At 48.7% G+C, this 16,894-nt stretch overlaps 1 protein-coding gene across 4 annotated transcripts in view; it reads right to left on the bottom strand.

Annotated features, from left to right (window-relative positions):
* The window catches only part of FBLN2 (fibulin 2), a 59,654-nt gene that overhangs the window by 27,448 nt on the left and 15,312 nt on the right, over window positions 1-16,894 (bottom strand). For all 4 annotated transcript variants that reach the window (XM_040628403.1, XM_040628405.1, XM_040628404.1 and 1 more), the window contains exons 2-3: window positions 1,927-2,038; window positions 180-309 (exon numbers count right to left, since the gene is read on the bottom strand). In XM_040628403.1, coding sequence (XP_040484337.1) covers window positions 180-309; window positions 1,927-2,038 — 242 coding nt within the window. The remainder of the gene's footprint in view (window positions 1-179; window positions 310-1,926; window positions 2,039-16,894) is intronic.

The following is a 16,894-nucleotide window of genomic DNA, read 5'->3' as shown; positions in this document are numbered from 1 at the left end:
AAGCCCTGTGAGGGCAGGCCTTTACGTGTGCCGTTCACTTCTGGCCACTGGAATAGCTGGTGGTGGTTTCTCTGCAAATGAAGAGCCCCCCAAATCTACGGAGGAGTCCCACGGGGAGCCTAACCCCCCAGCCCATGAAGACCTCGGGCCAGCCTATGGATACCACAGGTCGGGCTTGCCTTGTACAAGGAGACGCCACAGGTGTCGTTGTCCTCAGCCCCACAGGCCTCGCCCTCCTTGGCCCCCAGGACGCCAGCCATGCAGCTCTTCTCCTTCAAGTAGGATACACAGCAGTGCTTCTGGGCTGTCCTGCAACACAGGTGTGCCTCAGCCCCACCCGAGCACCGGCCCCCATCCTCCCCGTGACCCCTCCGGGAGGGACGGCCGGTCCCATTGCCCAGACGAGGAAACGGAGGCTCAGAGAGGGAAGCCCCTGCCAGAGGCCCATTGCAAGCAAGGCCCGTGCTGGTGGCAGGGGCCTCGGCAAAGCCAGCACATCCCCCACCAAAGAACGTGGGTCCTGCGTCTGAGCTTGACCAAGAACACTCAGGCCTGGGGCCCACTGGACTCCACGCTGTCTATCCCTGACCAGTGTGGGAGGGGGTCAGCATTCCGAGGTCCCCACAGGGCTGAGAAGGATAGGGAGACTCAACCCCAGGAAGTGCAGGGCAGCGTGGCCTGGAAGAGGGCAGCCTCTAGGCTGCGGGTTGAGCCACCCAATATCTGTACGGCTGCCCTGGGCCGCCAGCACACAAAGAGGGGGGTCACCGGGAAGCTGGGTTCAGTCTCACTTGAGAAAGGGCATGTCCCAGCGGGGGCTATTCAGTGATGGAACTGCCTATCTATGAAGTAGTGAGTTTCCCATCACAAGAGGGATACAAGCATACCTCAGGGCCACTAAGCTCAAAACCCCTGAACGATGTACATTCTAACTCCTAAGCAGCCCCCAAACTGGTAGGATGACAAAAGGGAAGGGAAAGGGACAAGGTTAGAATTTAAATGTCTCTAGGGGCGCCTGGGTGGCACAGCGGTTAAGCGCCTGCCTTCAGCTCAGGGCGTGATCCCGGCATTATGGGATCGAGCCCCACATCAGGCTCCTCCGCTATGAGCCTGCTTCTTCCTCTCCCACTCCCCCTACTTGTGTTCCCTCTCTTGCTGGCTGTCTCTGTCTCTGTTGAATAAATAAATAAAATCTTAAAAAAAAAAAAAAAAGAATTTAAATGTCTCTAAAGGAGGCACGGGGGGCTAAACTTTAGGAAACAGGGACTCTAATTCTGGCCATGCTCCCAGGGAGCAGTGAGGCTTTGGGTGAATCATATCACCTCTATGAACCTTGTCCTCTTTATCTAGAAAAAATAAGTAGGTTGGAAAAGAAAGCATCCCTGGGAAAAAGGAAGGTGAATGGCTGACCAAGATGTCTTCTGGGCCCAGCACATTCGGGGCAAAGGCACAAATGAGTCCTTTGCAGAGCACACTAGAGTCGGAAAAAACAATCAACACAGCAGAGGACAGCGGGAGGCCAGGCTTCTGGAGACCCCCAGGTAGCAGAGTCGGGAAAGAAAAGAGGGCTGAAGGTTCCCAGTTCAAAGCCGGGGAGGGAACTCTCACGTGGGCTGCGCACTGCCTAGCCCCAGCCGCGGTTAGCATGGCACCTCCTTGTTCCGAGGTGACAGCGGTCCTCTAACCCTGGCTCCAAACCGTACCCTCTCTGAACTCTGCTCCTCAGCCCAGCTACAGATGTACGTGGTTACTTTGTTCCTGCAGCCAGCCTTGGGCTCGCCGCACCTGGAGGGAGCCTGGCTGGCGCGCTCACAGCAACCACAATGTGCCCGTGGACACAGGGGGCCGGGGCCCCGGGGCCAAAGCAAGCAGGGATCCGGAAAAGGCGCACGGGCAGCTGTGCCCGCTCCAGGGTGCACACCCTACCTGCAGGCGTCACCCTCAGCGCCACTCTCGGGGATTTCCAGGCACTCGTCATTGTCGATGGCCCACTGCTGTCCGGCCGCACAGCACGTCTCGATCAGATCCTTCGTGGACACTGTGGGCAGCAACACAGGCAGTCACCGCACTAGCGGGGGCACCTGGCTCTGAGGTGTGCAGAGGCAGCCAGGATAGTAAATGCGGCTGGTGCTGTCCAGACCCCCATTCCCAGGCAGGGGACTCACTCACCACCCACCCCTCCCCCGCTGCTGTGCAGGGTGACCCAAGTACAACCTGCTTCGGCGAGCTGCCTGCGAGGTTAAGTCCACCCCTGGGGGAGCAGGCCGGCAGAACTATGGCCAACCGGTGACTAGTGGGGGTACAAAACCCCAGCCCTGCCTCAGAGGGGACAGTGTGTGGGGCCACCTCCATTCCAGAACTCCCAGTGGGATCGGGGGCATTGGCTAGCTCCTTCCCTGCCCCCACCCCAGGCAGGTTCTCCAAATGAACCACCACATGCACAAAACCCTCAAGTCAGGCTCTGCTTTTTTTTTTTTTTTTTGAGATTTTATTTGTTTACTTTTTGAGGGGGGAGAGGGAGAAGCAGACTCCCCACTGAACAGGGAGCCCAACACAGAGCTCGATCCCAGGACCCTGAGATCATGACCTTTAGCCCAAGGCAGCCGCCTAACTGACTGAGCCACCCAGGCGCCCCTCAGGCTCTGCTTCTAAGGAGCCTGACCTAAGACACCAAGACAGGACAAGGCATAAGAAGCAATAGCAGCAGCGAGGAAAGTTTAAAACTCATCCAGGAGGGGCGCCTGGATGGCTCAGCGGGCTGAGCCCGACTCTTAATTTTGACTCAGGTCATGATCTCAGGCTCGCAAGATCCAGCTCAGCAGGGAGTCTGCTCGAGATTCTCTCCCATCCTCTCCTTTTGCCCCCCTCCCCCACTCACTGGTGCACGCGTGCAGGCGCACACGCTCTCCCTCTCTCTGTCTCGCTAAAAAAACAAATCTCATCTAGGAAAGTTAGTGGAGAAAATATTCGTGGCTGGGAGAGCAGAAGGAGGCAGGGGTAGGGGAATGTCTTAAAACTGAAAGGCACAGACCTGAGCTTAAAAAGCAGAGCAATCTGCCCACCTCAAAATTAAAATTCTCTGTATAACAAAGAACCCCGTGGACAAATAGAAGACTGCTGACAGGTTCGGAGACATTTTTGGAATTCCTAGAACTGGCAAAGAATTGCCGCTGAGAAAATGTCATAATCTCCTGAAAACTAACATAAAAAAACAACCCCCAAGTAAAATAGCTATTAACCTGGAAAAATCAGAAAGAGTGATACATGCCAGGCACAGGTTGGAGCCCTCATGCCCTGGGCGTAGGAGCGGTCACCGGCACAGCCAGTCTGGAAGGAGATAAGGCGCCACTGACACAATTAAGTATACACATTGTCCCGGACCCAGTTGTTGTCCTCCTGGCGGCGCATTCCAGGGAAGTCCTCACCCAGACCTGTAATGCAACCACTACAAGGACGTGATACTCTGGCATCATTGTGGAAGTGAATGTTCATCAGTGGAGGAGTGGCTGAATAGAATGTGGGGCTGTCCTCCATGGAGGACTCCACAGCTGTCAGAAACAATAGACTAGAGGCACACACAACACCATGAAGCTAGACACACACACACACAGCAACACGGAGTGCACAATAAAGCACTGGGGGGAAAGGAAGAAACCAGGTGAGATCTGTTACACAAATTAAAAACACTGCATACAAAATTACAACGCACATTTTGCACATAAATTAAAAACACACACATGCAAATTAAACAGAAGAGAGCAGTTGCCTCTGGTGCGGCAGAGATTGGCAATGGGGAACAGGCATATAAGGGAATAAATACATAAATAAAATAAGACAGAGTCTTACAGAGACGATAATGTGTAAGGTGCCAGAAGAGGAGTATAATTAACCCAAACATTTGCTTCTGAGGTCTAAAAATAAATGACATGCAATAAAACACGTATAGACCAACAGACACATAAAAAGGTCCTCAACATCATTCATTATCAGGCAAATGCAAAGCAAATCCACAATGAGATATCACCTCACACCTGTCAGAATGGCTACTACAAAAAACACAAGGAACAACGAATGTTGGTGAGGATGTGGAGAAAAGGGAACCCTTGTGCATGCTGGTGGGAATGCAAACTGGTGCAGCCACTGTGGAAAATAGTATGGAGATTCCTCAAAAAACTGAAAATAGAAATACCCCATGATCCAATAATTTCACTACTGGGTATTTACCCAAAGAAAACAAAACACTAATTTGAAAAGATAACTGCACCCCTCTGTTGATTGCAGCATTATTTATAACAGCTGAGATACGGAAGAAACCAAAATGTCCATCTATAGATGAATGGATGAAGAAGACGTGGCACATATATACGATGGAATATTACTCAGCCCTAAAAAAGAATGAAATCTTGCCATCTGCAACAACATGGATGGAGCTAGAGGGTATTATGCTAAATGGAATAAGTCAGACAGAGAAAAACAAATACCATATGATTTCATTTATGTTTGGAATGTAAAAAATAAAACAAATAAGCAAAGACAAAACCCCAAAGAAAACAGATTCTTAAATACAGAGAAAAGCTGAAGGTTGCCAGAAGGGAAGTGGTGGGGGGATGGGTGAAATAATAAAGAGGATTACAAGATACAAACTTCTAGTTATGAAATAAATACAGATGAAAACTACAGCTTAGGGCATAAGTCAATAATGTTGTAATAACATTATATGGTGGCTACATTTATTGTGGTGAGCACAGAACAATGTATTGTTGAATTTATATCTTGTACACCTGAAACTAATATAACATTGTATGCTATTATCCTTCAATAAAAATTTTAAACCAGAACAAAGATAAAGTTCATCCAGAATACCTATATCCATTTTGGGGGGACAGCAGGGTGTAATGGAATAACTTTGAGCCTGGGTCCACATCTTAGTGCTACCCTGTATAGTCATTTCTTCTCTCTAAGGAATCAGTGTCCTTATCTACTATGAGCACCTTTAGCTGCATAACTGCTGAAACCTACAAAGACCTCTAAATGTCCTTCAGCAGTTCACATAACCTAGCAGAGCTGAGGAACAAATGCACCAATGGATGTCAGCAACCTGCAAGGTTCCAGGAAAGGAGTGCACTAAGAATCATCAGCTTCATCTGCTGAGTGGACATTTCAAGTTATTTAACTTTTCTAAGTTTCAAGTCCCCTTCTGTAAAAGAGGGAAAATAAGTTTCAGTAACAACCTGAGGTCTGTACCAGGAGGAATGAAAAGAATTATCTACCAGAAGCAAGTAGCAAATATCACACTCAGTGGTGAAACACTAGACACCTGTCTCACTGAAGTCAGAAATGTGACAAAAATGCCTATTGACACTCTGTTTATGTTGTCCTAGAGATACTAGCAGATGCAATAAGGCAAGAAAAAAAAGAGGCAGAAATATTAGAAACAAAGAGATGATGGTCATTCTTTGCAGATATTATGGTTTCACCTTTCTAGAAAATCCAAAGGAACAAAAACTAACACAGTATTAAAGTGAATACTAAGGAATAATAATAATAATAATAGCCCAAAATAAGTGGTCAAAACCAAAATCAAGATACTCAATTTAGTGCTTTCCTATACAAGAGTAACAATTAAATAGAGTTAGAGAAAAAAATATCATTCAAAACAGAAACAAACCTAGAAATAAATTTATCATAAACATGCTAAATCCACATGAAGGAAAAAAATAATTGTCTAATAGATATAACAGTATATTTTATTAGAAATATATCCCATGTGTCTGGATGGGAAGATTCAGTACCTTGAAGACATCAATTCTCCTCCATTTAATCTACAGCTTCAATGCAATATAAAGTCCCAACATAATTCGTCATGAAATTTGTCAAGCTGATTCTAAAATTCATCCAAAATTGAAAATGTCTAAGAATACTGAAGAAAAATTCTGAAAGGAAAAAGTGCATGGTTTAAAGTTCTAATAACTAAAGAGACAAGGAGATCAATGAACAATAAAATTCAGAAAGAGAACTATGTGCATATGGGAACCTCGTATATGATAAAGGCAACATTCAAACTCAGTGTGGAAAGGATTGAATATATGATGTTGGGACCTACCTCACACCGCACACAAAAATAAATTCCAAATCCAAAGGCAGTACTAGAAGAAAACCTAAGAAAATAATTTTAGGAGAAAGAGAGCTGTTTTCAAAAGTAAAATCCACCAAAGAATGAAGTTGGGCCCTTACCTCAGAACACATACAAAAACAACTCAAAATGGACTAAAACCTTGGATGTAAGGCCTGAAACTGTACAACTCCTAGAAAGAAAACCCAGGGGAAAAGATCCTCAACATCAGTCTCGGCAGTGAGTTTTTGGTAGACACTAAAACACAAGCAACAAAAGCAAAAATCAACAAGTGGAACTACATCAAACCAAAAAGCTTCTGTACAGCAGAAGAAACCGTCAACAAAATGAAAAGGCAACCTGCAGAATGGGAGAAAATATCGGCAAACCACGTATCTGATAAGGGGTTAATATCCAAAATATATAAGGAACTCATACAACTCAATAGAAAAAAAAAATTAATTTTATTTAAAAATGGGCAAAGGGGGGCGCCTGGGTGGCACAGTCGTTAAGCGTCCCCCTTCGGCTCAGGGCGTGATCCCGGCGTTATGGGATCGAGCCCCGCATCAGGCTCCTCCGCTATGAGCCTGCTTCTTCCTCTCCCACTCCCCCTGCTTGTGTTCCCTCTCTCGCTGGCTGTCTCTATCTCTGTCAAATAAATAAATAAAATCTTTAAAAAAATAAAAAATAAAAATGGGCAAAGGACCAAAATAGACATTTTTCCAAGGACATATAAATGGCCAACAGGTATGTGAAAAGATGTTCAACATCACTCATCACCAGAAATATGCAAAGTAAAACTTCAGTGAGATGTCACCATGCACCTGTTAGGGAGGCTAATACTCAAAAGACAAGAGATAACAAGTATCGGTGAGGATGTGGAGAAAAGGAACCCTGTCCACTGTTGGTGGAGATGTAAATTGGTGCAGCCACTCTGGAAAACAGTATGGAAGATCCTCGAAAATTTAAAAACAGAACTACCCTACGGTCCAGCAATTCCACTTCTGGGTATACATCTGAAGGAAATTAAAGCACAGTCTCAAAAAGATATCTGCACCCCCAGGTTTGCTGCAGCATTGTTTGCAATAGCCGAGAAATGGAAGCAACCTAAGTCCTAAGTGTCCACTGATGGATGAGTGGGTAAAGAAAATGTGGTATACACGTACACAGATACATGTATGTGTATGTATATTTATGTATAGGTATGTATATATACGTACATATAGGTCTCTATGTATATATATGTATGCGTATATATGTGGAATATCGTTCAGCCATAAAAAAGGAGATCTTGCCATTTTCAGGAACATGGATGGAACTTGCGGATATTACATTAAGTGAACTAAGTCAGCCAGAGACAGACAAATACTGTATGAGCTCACTCATATGTGGAATAAAAAAAAAAGTCAAACTCAGGGGCGCCTGGGTGGCTCAGTCGTTAAGCGTCTGCCTTCGGCTCAGGGCGTGATCCCGGCGTTCTGGGATCAAGCCCCACATCAGGCTCCTCTGCTGGGAGCCTGCTTCTTCCTCTCCCACTCCCCCTGCTTGTGTTCCCTCTCTCGCTGGCTATCTCTCTCTCTGTCAAATAAATAAATAAAATCTTAAAAAAAAAAAAAAAAGTCAAACTCAAAGAAACAGAGTCGTTTGGGGGCTGCCAGGGAAGCAGTTGGGGGGAGCCTCTGGGGAGATGGGGAGATGCTGGGCAAAGGGTACAAGCTTCCATCCAGTTATAAGGTGAATAATTTCTGGTGATCTACTGCACAGGACGGCGACTCGTTACCAATACTGTACTGTGTGCCTGAATGTTGCTATGAGAACAGATCTTAACATGTTCTCACCACAAACAACAACAAAAAATGGCAACTTTGTGCGGTGACGTATTATCTGACATCACTGTAGCCATCACCTCACAGTACATATGCAGATCAGATCATGACTTTGTGTACTTATATTTATACAATGTTATACGCCGCTTATATCTCAATAAAGCTGGAGGAAAAAAGAAACAAAATCCACAACTCAAAAGGAAAACCTTAATACAATAAGAGTATAAAATCCCTGTATGGCAAGAGACAGCATATCCAACCAGCCCCAGTTACTCTCATCACATCACTCATTTTTAAGGCTCCTCTTAGCATTTATCACTGTGTGAAATCTTGTTTATTTATGAGCTTACTTCTTCACTTGTCTGTTTCTTTCTCTACAAAGGCACTCGAGTCTCTGTGGCCACTGAAAGTGATGCCACCATTCCATGCTTAATCCTTTCTCATTACTCTCTGGGCACATGGGAGTCATGCCTCACCTGAATACTTCTGGTGATGGGGAACTCACTCCACCCAGGCAGCTTGTCCCTTCTGTGCATCGCTCAAGTTCACATCTTTCTTTTACTGGACTGAACTCTTACTCCCTAAGCCTTCTCCAAGACTGCCTTACTGAGATCAGGAGATTGCAGTTGATCCCTGGGTCTTAGCCAGGTGACTTGAGATGGGTGCCCTATCGAAATAACTGTAACAGCTGGAATGAAGTGTGGGCTAGTGCCAGGCTCGGCTCCAAGAACTTTCATGCTTAAAGTTATGATGAGTACCCTTGTCTCCCTACTTTACAGATCAGGTGGTAAGTTAGAAGTCCCAAGCCTCAGTTTCCCCTCTTCTCTTCCCCCCTCCAGGCCTCAGCTTCCCCACATCCGTGGCATGGGTGACTTGATATAGCTGATCCTGAAGGCCCTGTCTGAGAATCTAACCATCACCAGCCTGAGAGGGGGTTCTGCTTCCCTATGGACTGAATGGTGTTCTCCTCCTGCCCCCTCCTTGATCAGAAGCCAGGTTTCAGCCTGTGTTTGGCAGACTTCCCACCATTCTCCCCTGGCCTTTCCCACCCTGGCTTCCCTCTGTTTCAGACAAAGGAACTCAGAGGCCGTGAACCCATATGCTGGGAGGGCCACCCACTTGGAGCAGGAGGGGGAATTAGTACAGGGGCCAAGCCTGGCACTGCTTGGTACTGTCCAAGACTTGGGAGGCAGGGCCAGGCCAAACCCCACAAGACGTGTACCCCCATGTCCTAGTCCAGAAGACACACCCTCCTTCTCCACCCCAGTGCTTCAAGGCTCAGCCCAGAGGCCCTCTCCTCCAGGTCTCCTTCCTTGACCGCCCCCTCTGAGGTCCCCAGCCTCTATCTTTCTCTCTGCTTCTTCTTAAGTTCCAGGCACCACCATTCAGATGTCCAGTCCTAGGATTCTTCCCTTCTCCACCTCCACACCGGCCCTGGCTGATCTCACCCAGCTCTGAGTGTCAAGCGCCTGCTTCTCCTTGACCCCTCCCACACACCTGTGTCCAGCCATAGCTCCGTGCGGGCACGCACAGTCGGCGAAGGAACCACCGCCGCTGCTCCCTGGTGCTCCCACCACCAGAATCTGTTCAGCAACTGAACCACCTCACACCACCTCTCCCCAGGTCTCCCCTGCGTCAGTGAAGGGCCGCCAGCAACCTCAGGACCCTGCTACTCCAATTCCTCCTTCCCCACCTCTGTCCATCACCCAGTGGGCCACCTTCAAAGTGCATCCCAGTCTACCCCCCTGGCCCCTCACTCCACCACCACCTCTTGGTCCGACATGATCCCTGTTCCCACAGGTGTCCTCCTCCAAGTCATCTTCCAGAGGGTGTCAGAATGAGGCCCAAATACAAATCAGACTGTGTCTCTCCTTGGCCTACAGGCCCCAACAGTCCCCCTTTCTTTACAAAGACCTGTTGACTGCCTCACCCTCATCTCTGTTCTCTGATCCTCTTTCTCACTCATTCTTTCCACTCCTTGAACTCCCTAGGCTCACCCCTGCCCCAGGTCCTTTGCACGTATTCTACCTTCCGCCTGGAATCCTCTGCCTTTTTCCTGTGCCCTGCCCCACTCCCACTGTCTACATGGCTGTCCCTTCTCCTTCAGGGCTCTCACCTCCTCAGAGAGGAGCTCCCTGACTGCTGTATCTAAACTAACCTCTATGCCAACCCTCCTCACACCACCCTACTTCCCTGGCCTTCCCCAGTCCCAATCAGCTCAGGAAACCTGTGGTCCACAGACCCCCACTGGAAGGCCACTGTTCTACAGGATGAAGCACCCCTCCCTGGTGGGGCAATCACAGCCCAGAGTCACGTCCAGCTCCTATGCTCTACCCTAGCCCCACATGCTTCTCCTTGCCCCTCTGTCTTTGCACATGCTGGTCCATGTTGGGAACGCCCTTCTCTGCTTGTCCAACTAACCATCCCTAACCAGCCAGTCCACATGTGACTCAGCCTCTCCATCTGCTGAGCTCCCACTAGTACCCACCTCCAACCCGGGGGGACCAGTGGCCCCCTCCTCTGGCTTCATTCACATCAGCACTTGGTACATACTTTCACCGTGATGTCACTGTCGGGTGACATGCTTGTCTCAACCACCAGACTGAGAGGGTCTCAGGAGCCAAGAAATGGTCTGAGTCCTCTCAGGGCTCCCAGGGCCTGGGGCTGAATCGAGTATCCCAGGCCCTCGGTGTCCACCACCTCATGGAAAGCTTACATCAACAACACGAAGTTGGATGATTATCTCGATTTTCCAGATGTGTAAACAGAGTTTCAGATACACAGCCCAGCACACAAGCTTAGGAAAATGAGGGAGAAGAACGCAAGCACGGCCGGTCCACCTGGCCCAGGCTGCCTCTCTGCTAAGGGCTCCAGCAGGGGGCGGGGGTGAGCCGGGCACGTCTGTACCACCGCTGGAAGCGCGGGCTAGGGGACATGGGCAAGTCACTCATCCTCTGAGCCTCCATTTCCTTGCCTGTTAAATGGGCAAATAACCTTTCCCTGCCACACTTCACAAAGTTCCGGGGAGCTGAGAAGATTCAGTGCCTTGCAAACAACAGGCGCTCAGTAACCAGTACCTCCCTGGTCCTAGCACACAGGTGTCTGATGACTACTCACCAATCAATTAATTAAAGAACAAAGGAACAGACCAATAAACGGATGGATAGAACAATAACCCCTTTCACAGAGGAAGCTGGAAGGGCTTTCAGCAATCCCTCCCCTGCCTTTTCTGCTTTCCTCTGGGCTTTTGCAGACTCCCCCATTTCTGGCCACGTTGCCACACTGCCTGAGCTCTGGCCAAGAGGGCGTGTGGTGTCCGTCACCTGCTGGTGATTTGCAAGCCCTGTGGACAGGAGGGGAGGGGCATCTCCTGCTGAGACAGCCGCAGCCGTGGCCCTCTCCCTGACCTCCAGAGACATGGGCCAGCACCACATCATCCTGGCTTCTGAACGCACTGCCAACCATCTGCTTCACAGACTCTGGCAGGAAACTCGCCTCCAACATCCCTGAGTAGCAAAGGGAGAAGAGACCCACTTTGGGAAACCGTTAACTTCGTCTAGTGGACTGGAAGATACCCGGAGCCAGTGATGCAGTGATCTCATTTTCAGGTACTCGCCCAGGAGAAACAGGTGCCCGTGGTCTCCACCCGGAGACCCACAAACAGAAGCCCCACACTGCAAGCAACCCAAGCACCCCTTGACAAAAGAAAGGGTGAATAAGCCATGGCAGGACCACACGATGTGCACAGATTCATTTCAACCACACACAACACCACGGATGAATCACAGACAGCATCTTGGGGGGAAGAAGCAAGTCACAGAGGAATGCTGCAGACTGCCTTTCATAAGAAGTTCCAAAACAGGGGAAAAAGCAACACGACCGTACAGCCCTAAAGAGAAGGGAGGAACTCCCGTGCACAGAAGTCAGGATGGTGGGAACTGTGGGGGTCAGGGCAGGCGGCCACAGCCTCTGTCTCCACTGCCGGTACCTCCAATGGGTGCCCCCTTTAAACACTCCTTTAATTGTCATGTAGGTCTCATTTGTGCTGATAGTCACAAACACTTCACAACAATAACATTACTGCAAAAGTTATTATGATTAGAAAATTCTAAGACTCAGACTAAAGACTAAGAGTATTTTCAGTTTTGACCCAGAGAGTGACTTTATACCAGGCACAAAAGGACAAAGATATGATTCTCCTTATATAGGGTACCCAGAAGAGGCAAATTCAGAGAGACAGAAAGTAGCCTAGAGGTTACCAGAGGCTGGGGGAGGGGGATGGAGAGTCAGTGTTGGATGGGCACAGGATTTCAGTTTAGGAAGATGAAAAAGTTCTGGAGATGGGACGCCTGGGGGGCTCAGTCGGTTAAGCATCTACCTTCGGCTCAGGTCATGATCCCAGAGTCTTAGGATCCAGCCCTGCACGGCATCTTTCTCCCTGCTCAGCGGGAGTCTGCTCCTCCCTCTCCCTCTGCTGCTCCCCCTGCTTGTGCTCTCTCACTCTCTCCCACAAATAAATGAATAAAATATTTTTAAAAAAATTTCTGGAGATGGGCGATGTACTTGTACAATGTGAATATATTACATCTCACTGACCTAAAACTAGTTCCAGTGGCCAATGTTATGTTACGTGTATCTTACTGCAATAAACAGAAAATGATGTGTTGCACTGTAAAAAAAAAAAAAAAATGTGACACAGCACTTCCTCCATCCAGAAATCTAACCTGCTGACAGATTCCCCTCCCCCACGGGCACAAACATGCATGACCGGGATGCTTGCTACAGCTGAATTTGTGAGAGCAAAGGTCAGACGCAACCAAAATCTCACCAATAGGGCAGCGATTGAATAACTGAGGTTATACCTGTCCACTCTCACGCAGATGTTAAAAAGAACCAGGTGGGTGTTCCTGCACTTAAAGGCATGATTTCTGAATGTACTATGAAGAATTAAGGACAGGGGTGCCTGGCTGGCTCAATCGGTAGAGCATGAGACTGACTCTCGATCCCAGGGTCGCGAGTTCATGCCCCACACCGGGCATGGAGCCTACTTAAAAAGAGAGAGAGAGAAAATTAAGAACGTAAGGGTCAGTGCTGGAAAGTATATACAATAAGTCACCCTTTAGCATTTTAAAGGGATATATGGACACAGATGGATTATTTCTAGAAGGACAGTCAGGAGGCTCAGGGCAGGACCTGACCGTGGGAAGGAGGAAGCACATGGACATCTCACTGTTTGCCCCTTTTGTATTTTTTATGGTTTCTTATCTTGTGCAGGTATTGCCCGTTCAAGAGACATTCTGTTATAAAAAGATTCTGAGATTCTGGAGATTACGACCACCTTTGATCACAGAACAATGGGTGCCCTGAACAATACGGCTCAGAGGTCACGACCCCTCTGGACCATCCCCTCTCCCAGACATTAAAGTCCTAAAGAATAGTGGCTTTGGAAATGTTGCAGAAAAAGCACATGCACCTGGCAGGACGGTGATGAGCTGGCGCTCTCCACCGGCGCCCTGTTTGGACAGGGTGTTTGAGAGGCCTGAGCAAACAGCCCAGCGCCCGCTACTCTCTGCGCCTGGCAGCTTGGTGTTCTCGGGGGGTGGGGAGGAGGTACCTGCAGGCCCTGGGAGCGCCTGGAGTCCTCTTACAGGGACTGTAAAGCAGACAAACAAGAAGGGCTCCTGAGCTCTGTCTTCCTGCACCAGGATCACAGACACAGTGGTGACAAACAGCCTCTGTTGCCCTTTCCAGCACTTCCCATCACCTTGTGTGATGGTGCTTACTGTCTACCCAGCTCTGCCCAAGTCAGAGGCGCGGAGCTGCTCTTGCTGACAGGCTGGAGGCTGGCTCTCTGCCCTGGCCGAGCCACCTGTGGGGCCCAGTTTGCACCCACAGCATCTCCCCTCCAGCTCCAGAAAGAGGCTCCTCTGCGCATCCCCATTTTAGAGACGAGCAGGTGGCAGCCTGGAGAGGAGGCAGCACTGGCCCCAGACCACTCGCGGGGCAGCCGCAGAAGCCCACGGCAGCTGCACACTCCAGAGCGCAGGCTCCTGAGCAGAGCACCCAAGCAAGCAAAGGAGAGGGTGAAGAAGGAGGGAGGCAGGACGGAGTTCAAGTCCCTCTGCAGCAGCTACTCCAGGGGAAGCAGGGCGCCCTACTCTTCGGGCTCCTTTCCCATTCTCCCCACGGGCAGAAAAGCCCCTTGATTCCTGACAAAGCCAACGAGGCAGTGGGGGGAAAGATGGCCTTTTCCACACTGGTGCTGGGTGAGCTGAACACGCATTGAAAAAAAGAATGAATTCTGATTCCTACTCATACCACCTAAAGAAACAAATCTAAATACGATCAAATATGATCGTAGGTGAAACACGTTAAAATGTCTAGAACATAACCTAGGAAAATATCTTCATGACTCTGGGGCAGACAAAGATTTCTGTAAAAGGATACAAAATACACTTTCAGAAACGTGAAGATCAATATACTGCATTGCGTTAAAATTAGGAATTTGTATTCCTCAGAAGACAGCATTTGCAATGTACTCATCACATACCATCACTAAGAAAGTGCAAAGATGGTGGCTCTGTGCTCAGCGCCGTCTGCTTGAGATTCTTTTCCCCTCTTTCTCCCTCCCTCCCCTGCCCCTCCCCCCACTTGCAGGTGCTCTCTCTCTCTCTCAAATAAATAAATAAATAATTTTTTGAAGTGGAAAGAAAAGTTACACAACAAAACAAGGTCATGAGTGATCCAACAAAAGACACCAGTCGGAATCCTTAAAGAACCCCTACGAACCAGTCAGACAAAGAAAGGCAATTTAAAAATGAGCAAATGACAACAGAATGTCCGACAGTAATATGAGAATGTGCTCCACGTCCTAAGTTCTGAGAAAATGCAAATTAAAACCAGAACGAGATACTGCTACATATGCGCCAGATTGGCTCAGATGAAAAGGAACGACAGCGTCCAGTGTCGGCAAAGACGTGGAGCAACCGGAACTCTCCCTCACTGCTGGTGGGGATGCGAGCTGGTAACGTACTTTGGAAGAACGTCCGTGTCACATCCCACTCCTGCGTATATATCCCACGTGAATGCCCGCTTCATCCAACAGACTCCGACAAGAATGTTCACAGCAACTATAGCCGTCACAGCCACAAGCTGAAAACAGCCCAGATGTCCACCCATGCTAGAACGGATCAATAACCCACGATTGATTCCCACAACGGGAATGATTAAATGAACTACTGCAACAACTACATGCGACAACATGGGAGAGTCTCAAAACACAGTTTTTGAGCTAAAGAAGTCAAATGCAAAATACCACATTGTCCCCATTACACAAAATAAATTGAAGGACAGGCAAGATGGTGACGAAAGTCAACACCGTGGTTTCCACGGGGGAAGGAGAGCAGAAATGGTTGCAAAGGGGCACCGGGAAAACTCTGGAATGCTTGAAGTGTTTCATATCTTGATTGGGGTGGAGCTGCCCAGGTGTCTTCAGACATGAAAATCCACTGAGCTGTTCTGTTAAGATCTGTGTGCTTCACATAAATTATACTTCATAAGGAGTATAATAAATAAATATATAAAAATAAAAAGTTGTAAAGGGAGTACTGTTATACTAGTCAAGATTTAAACGTTATCTACAGCATATGTTAGTACAAATGAGAGAGAAGAAAACTCAGAAGATATAACAACTACATATAAACCAAATAACGTCTGATCGGTCTCGATTAGATAGGACTTTACAAAACGAGCTCGGCAATGCACTTTGGGGACAGGCGGAGAGTTAAGAATATGGTCTGAGACTCGGATGGCATGAGGGACTTAGTACCTGCTTTAAGTGTAGGGTCACAGTCCATCGTAATACGAGAGAATGTCTTGATTGCTTAGACTTGCACTGTGCACGTAGTGTTGAGACTGAAATGGTTCCATCTCACGTACACACACATGCGTGCACACGCATACTGCATCTCAAATGAGAAAAAAGAGCAAGACCTGAACGATTATGGGGCTAAGACTTCTTCCCGGAGCCCCCTCCCCTTTCAGCAGCCCCACCAAGGGTCCATCCCAGCTGCCTGGTGTGGCCTGGGTTCCAAGAGGACTCCTGGGATGCTGGGGTGTTGTGGCTGGTGGAGCCACAGATACGGGGACTCTGTGGTGGGCTTTGTCAACATGGAGGGGCTGTGAGGCCCCGGGCACATGGCTGCAGCATGGTCTTTGGGGAGCTTTGGGGGGTAGTAGGCGAGCAGTAGGATGACCCGAGCAATAGGAGGGCCCTACCCTCCATGGCTTTCCAGGGAGCCAGTGGTGGGATTTGTGCCTGTCATCTGCATTTTAACTGGCCACTTCTGCTAAGAATTTTCCAGTTGATGAGAAGTTGACTCCATGCAAAAGAGAAAAGGAGTTTGCACAAAACAGGCCGCCCTGACCGAGGACTGGGCAAAAACTCTTGACAAGCTTAGTTCCGTTCGAAGGGAGTGTGAGGAACTGGCATCATTTAGAGGAAGCTACCCTAGAAAGAGTCACCAGACATTCAGAACCCCAGGCAAACTCTGAAAAGCTGAATGCAACCAGCCCCATTTTCTGAGAAAATCAGCTTCCCAGAACAAGGACAAGACAAAGATCCAAAAGCTGGGCCACAAGAGTGGGCGGCTCACATCCTAAGAATGAACCAGTCATTGGAAGATCGCTCCAGAATTAGAACACGGCCAACAGCTTTCTAAAACAGTGCATGTGACCAAGGGCACATGCCCATTAGGGTCCCTCACCAACTGGTGGCCTTCATCTAAAAGGAGAGCTGTCCCTCCCTCCGCTCAGGCTCACCCCAGGCTACCGGTCATGTCCCCCGCCTGCTGCAGCTCACGGTGGCACCAGATCCCGGGGCCAGAGCCCACACTCCCTCCCTGTGCTCCTGGAGGAGGTGTCTCCCAGCCCCACCCCAGCACAGCCTTCCAGCATC

This window comes from Ursus maritimus, unplaced genomic scaffold (genome assembly GCF_017311325.1).
Source record: "Ursus maritimus isolate PB19 unplaced genomic scaffold, ASM1731132v1 scaffold_14, whole genome shotgun sequence".
NCBI lineage: Eukaryota > Metazoa > Chordata > Mammalia > Carnivora > Ursidae > Ursus > Ursus maritimus.
The sequence above is the reverse complement of the archived record's forward strand: the minus strand, read 5'-3'. Positions and strand labels throughout refer to the sequence as shown.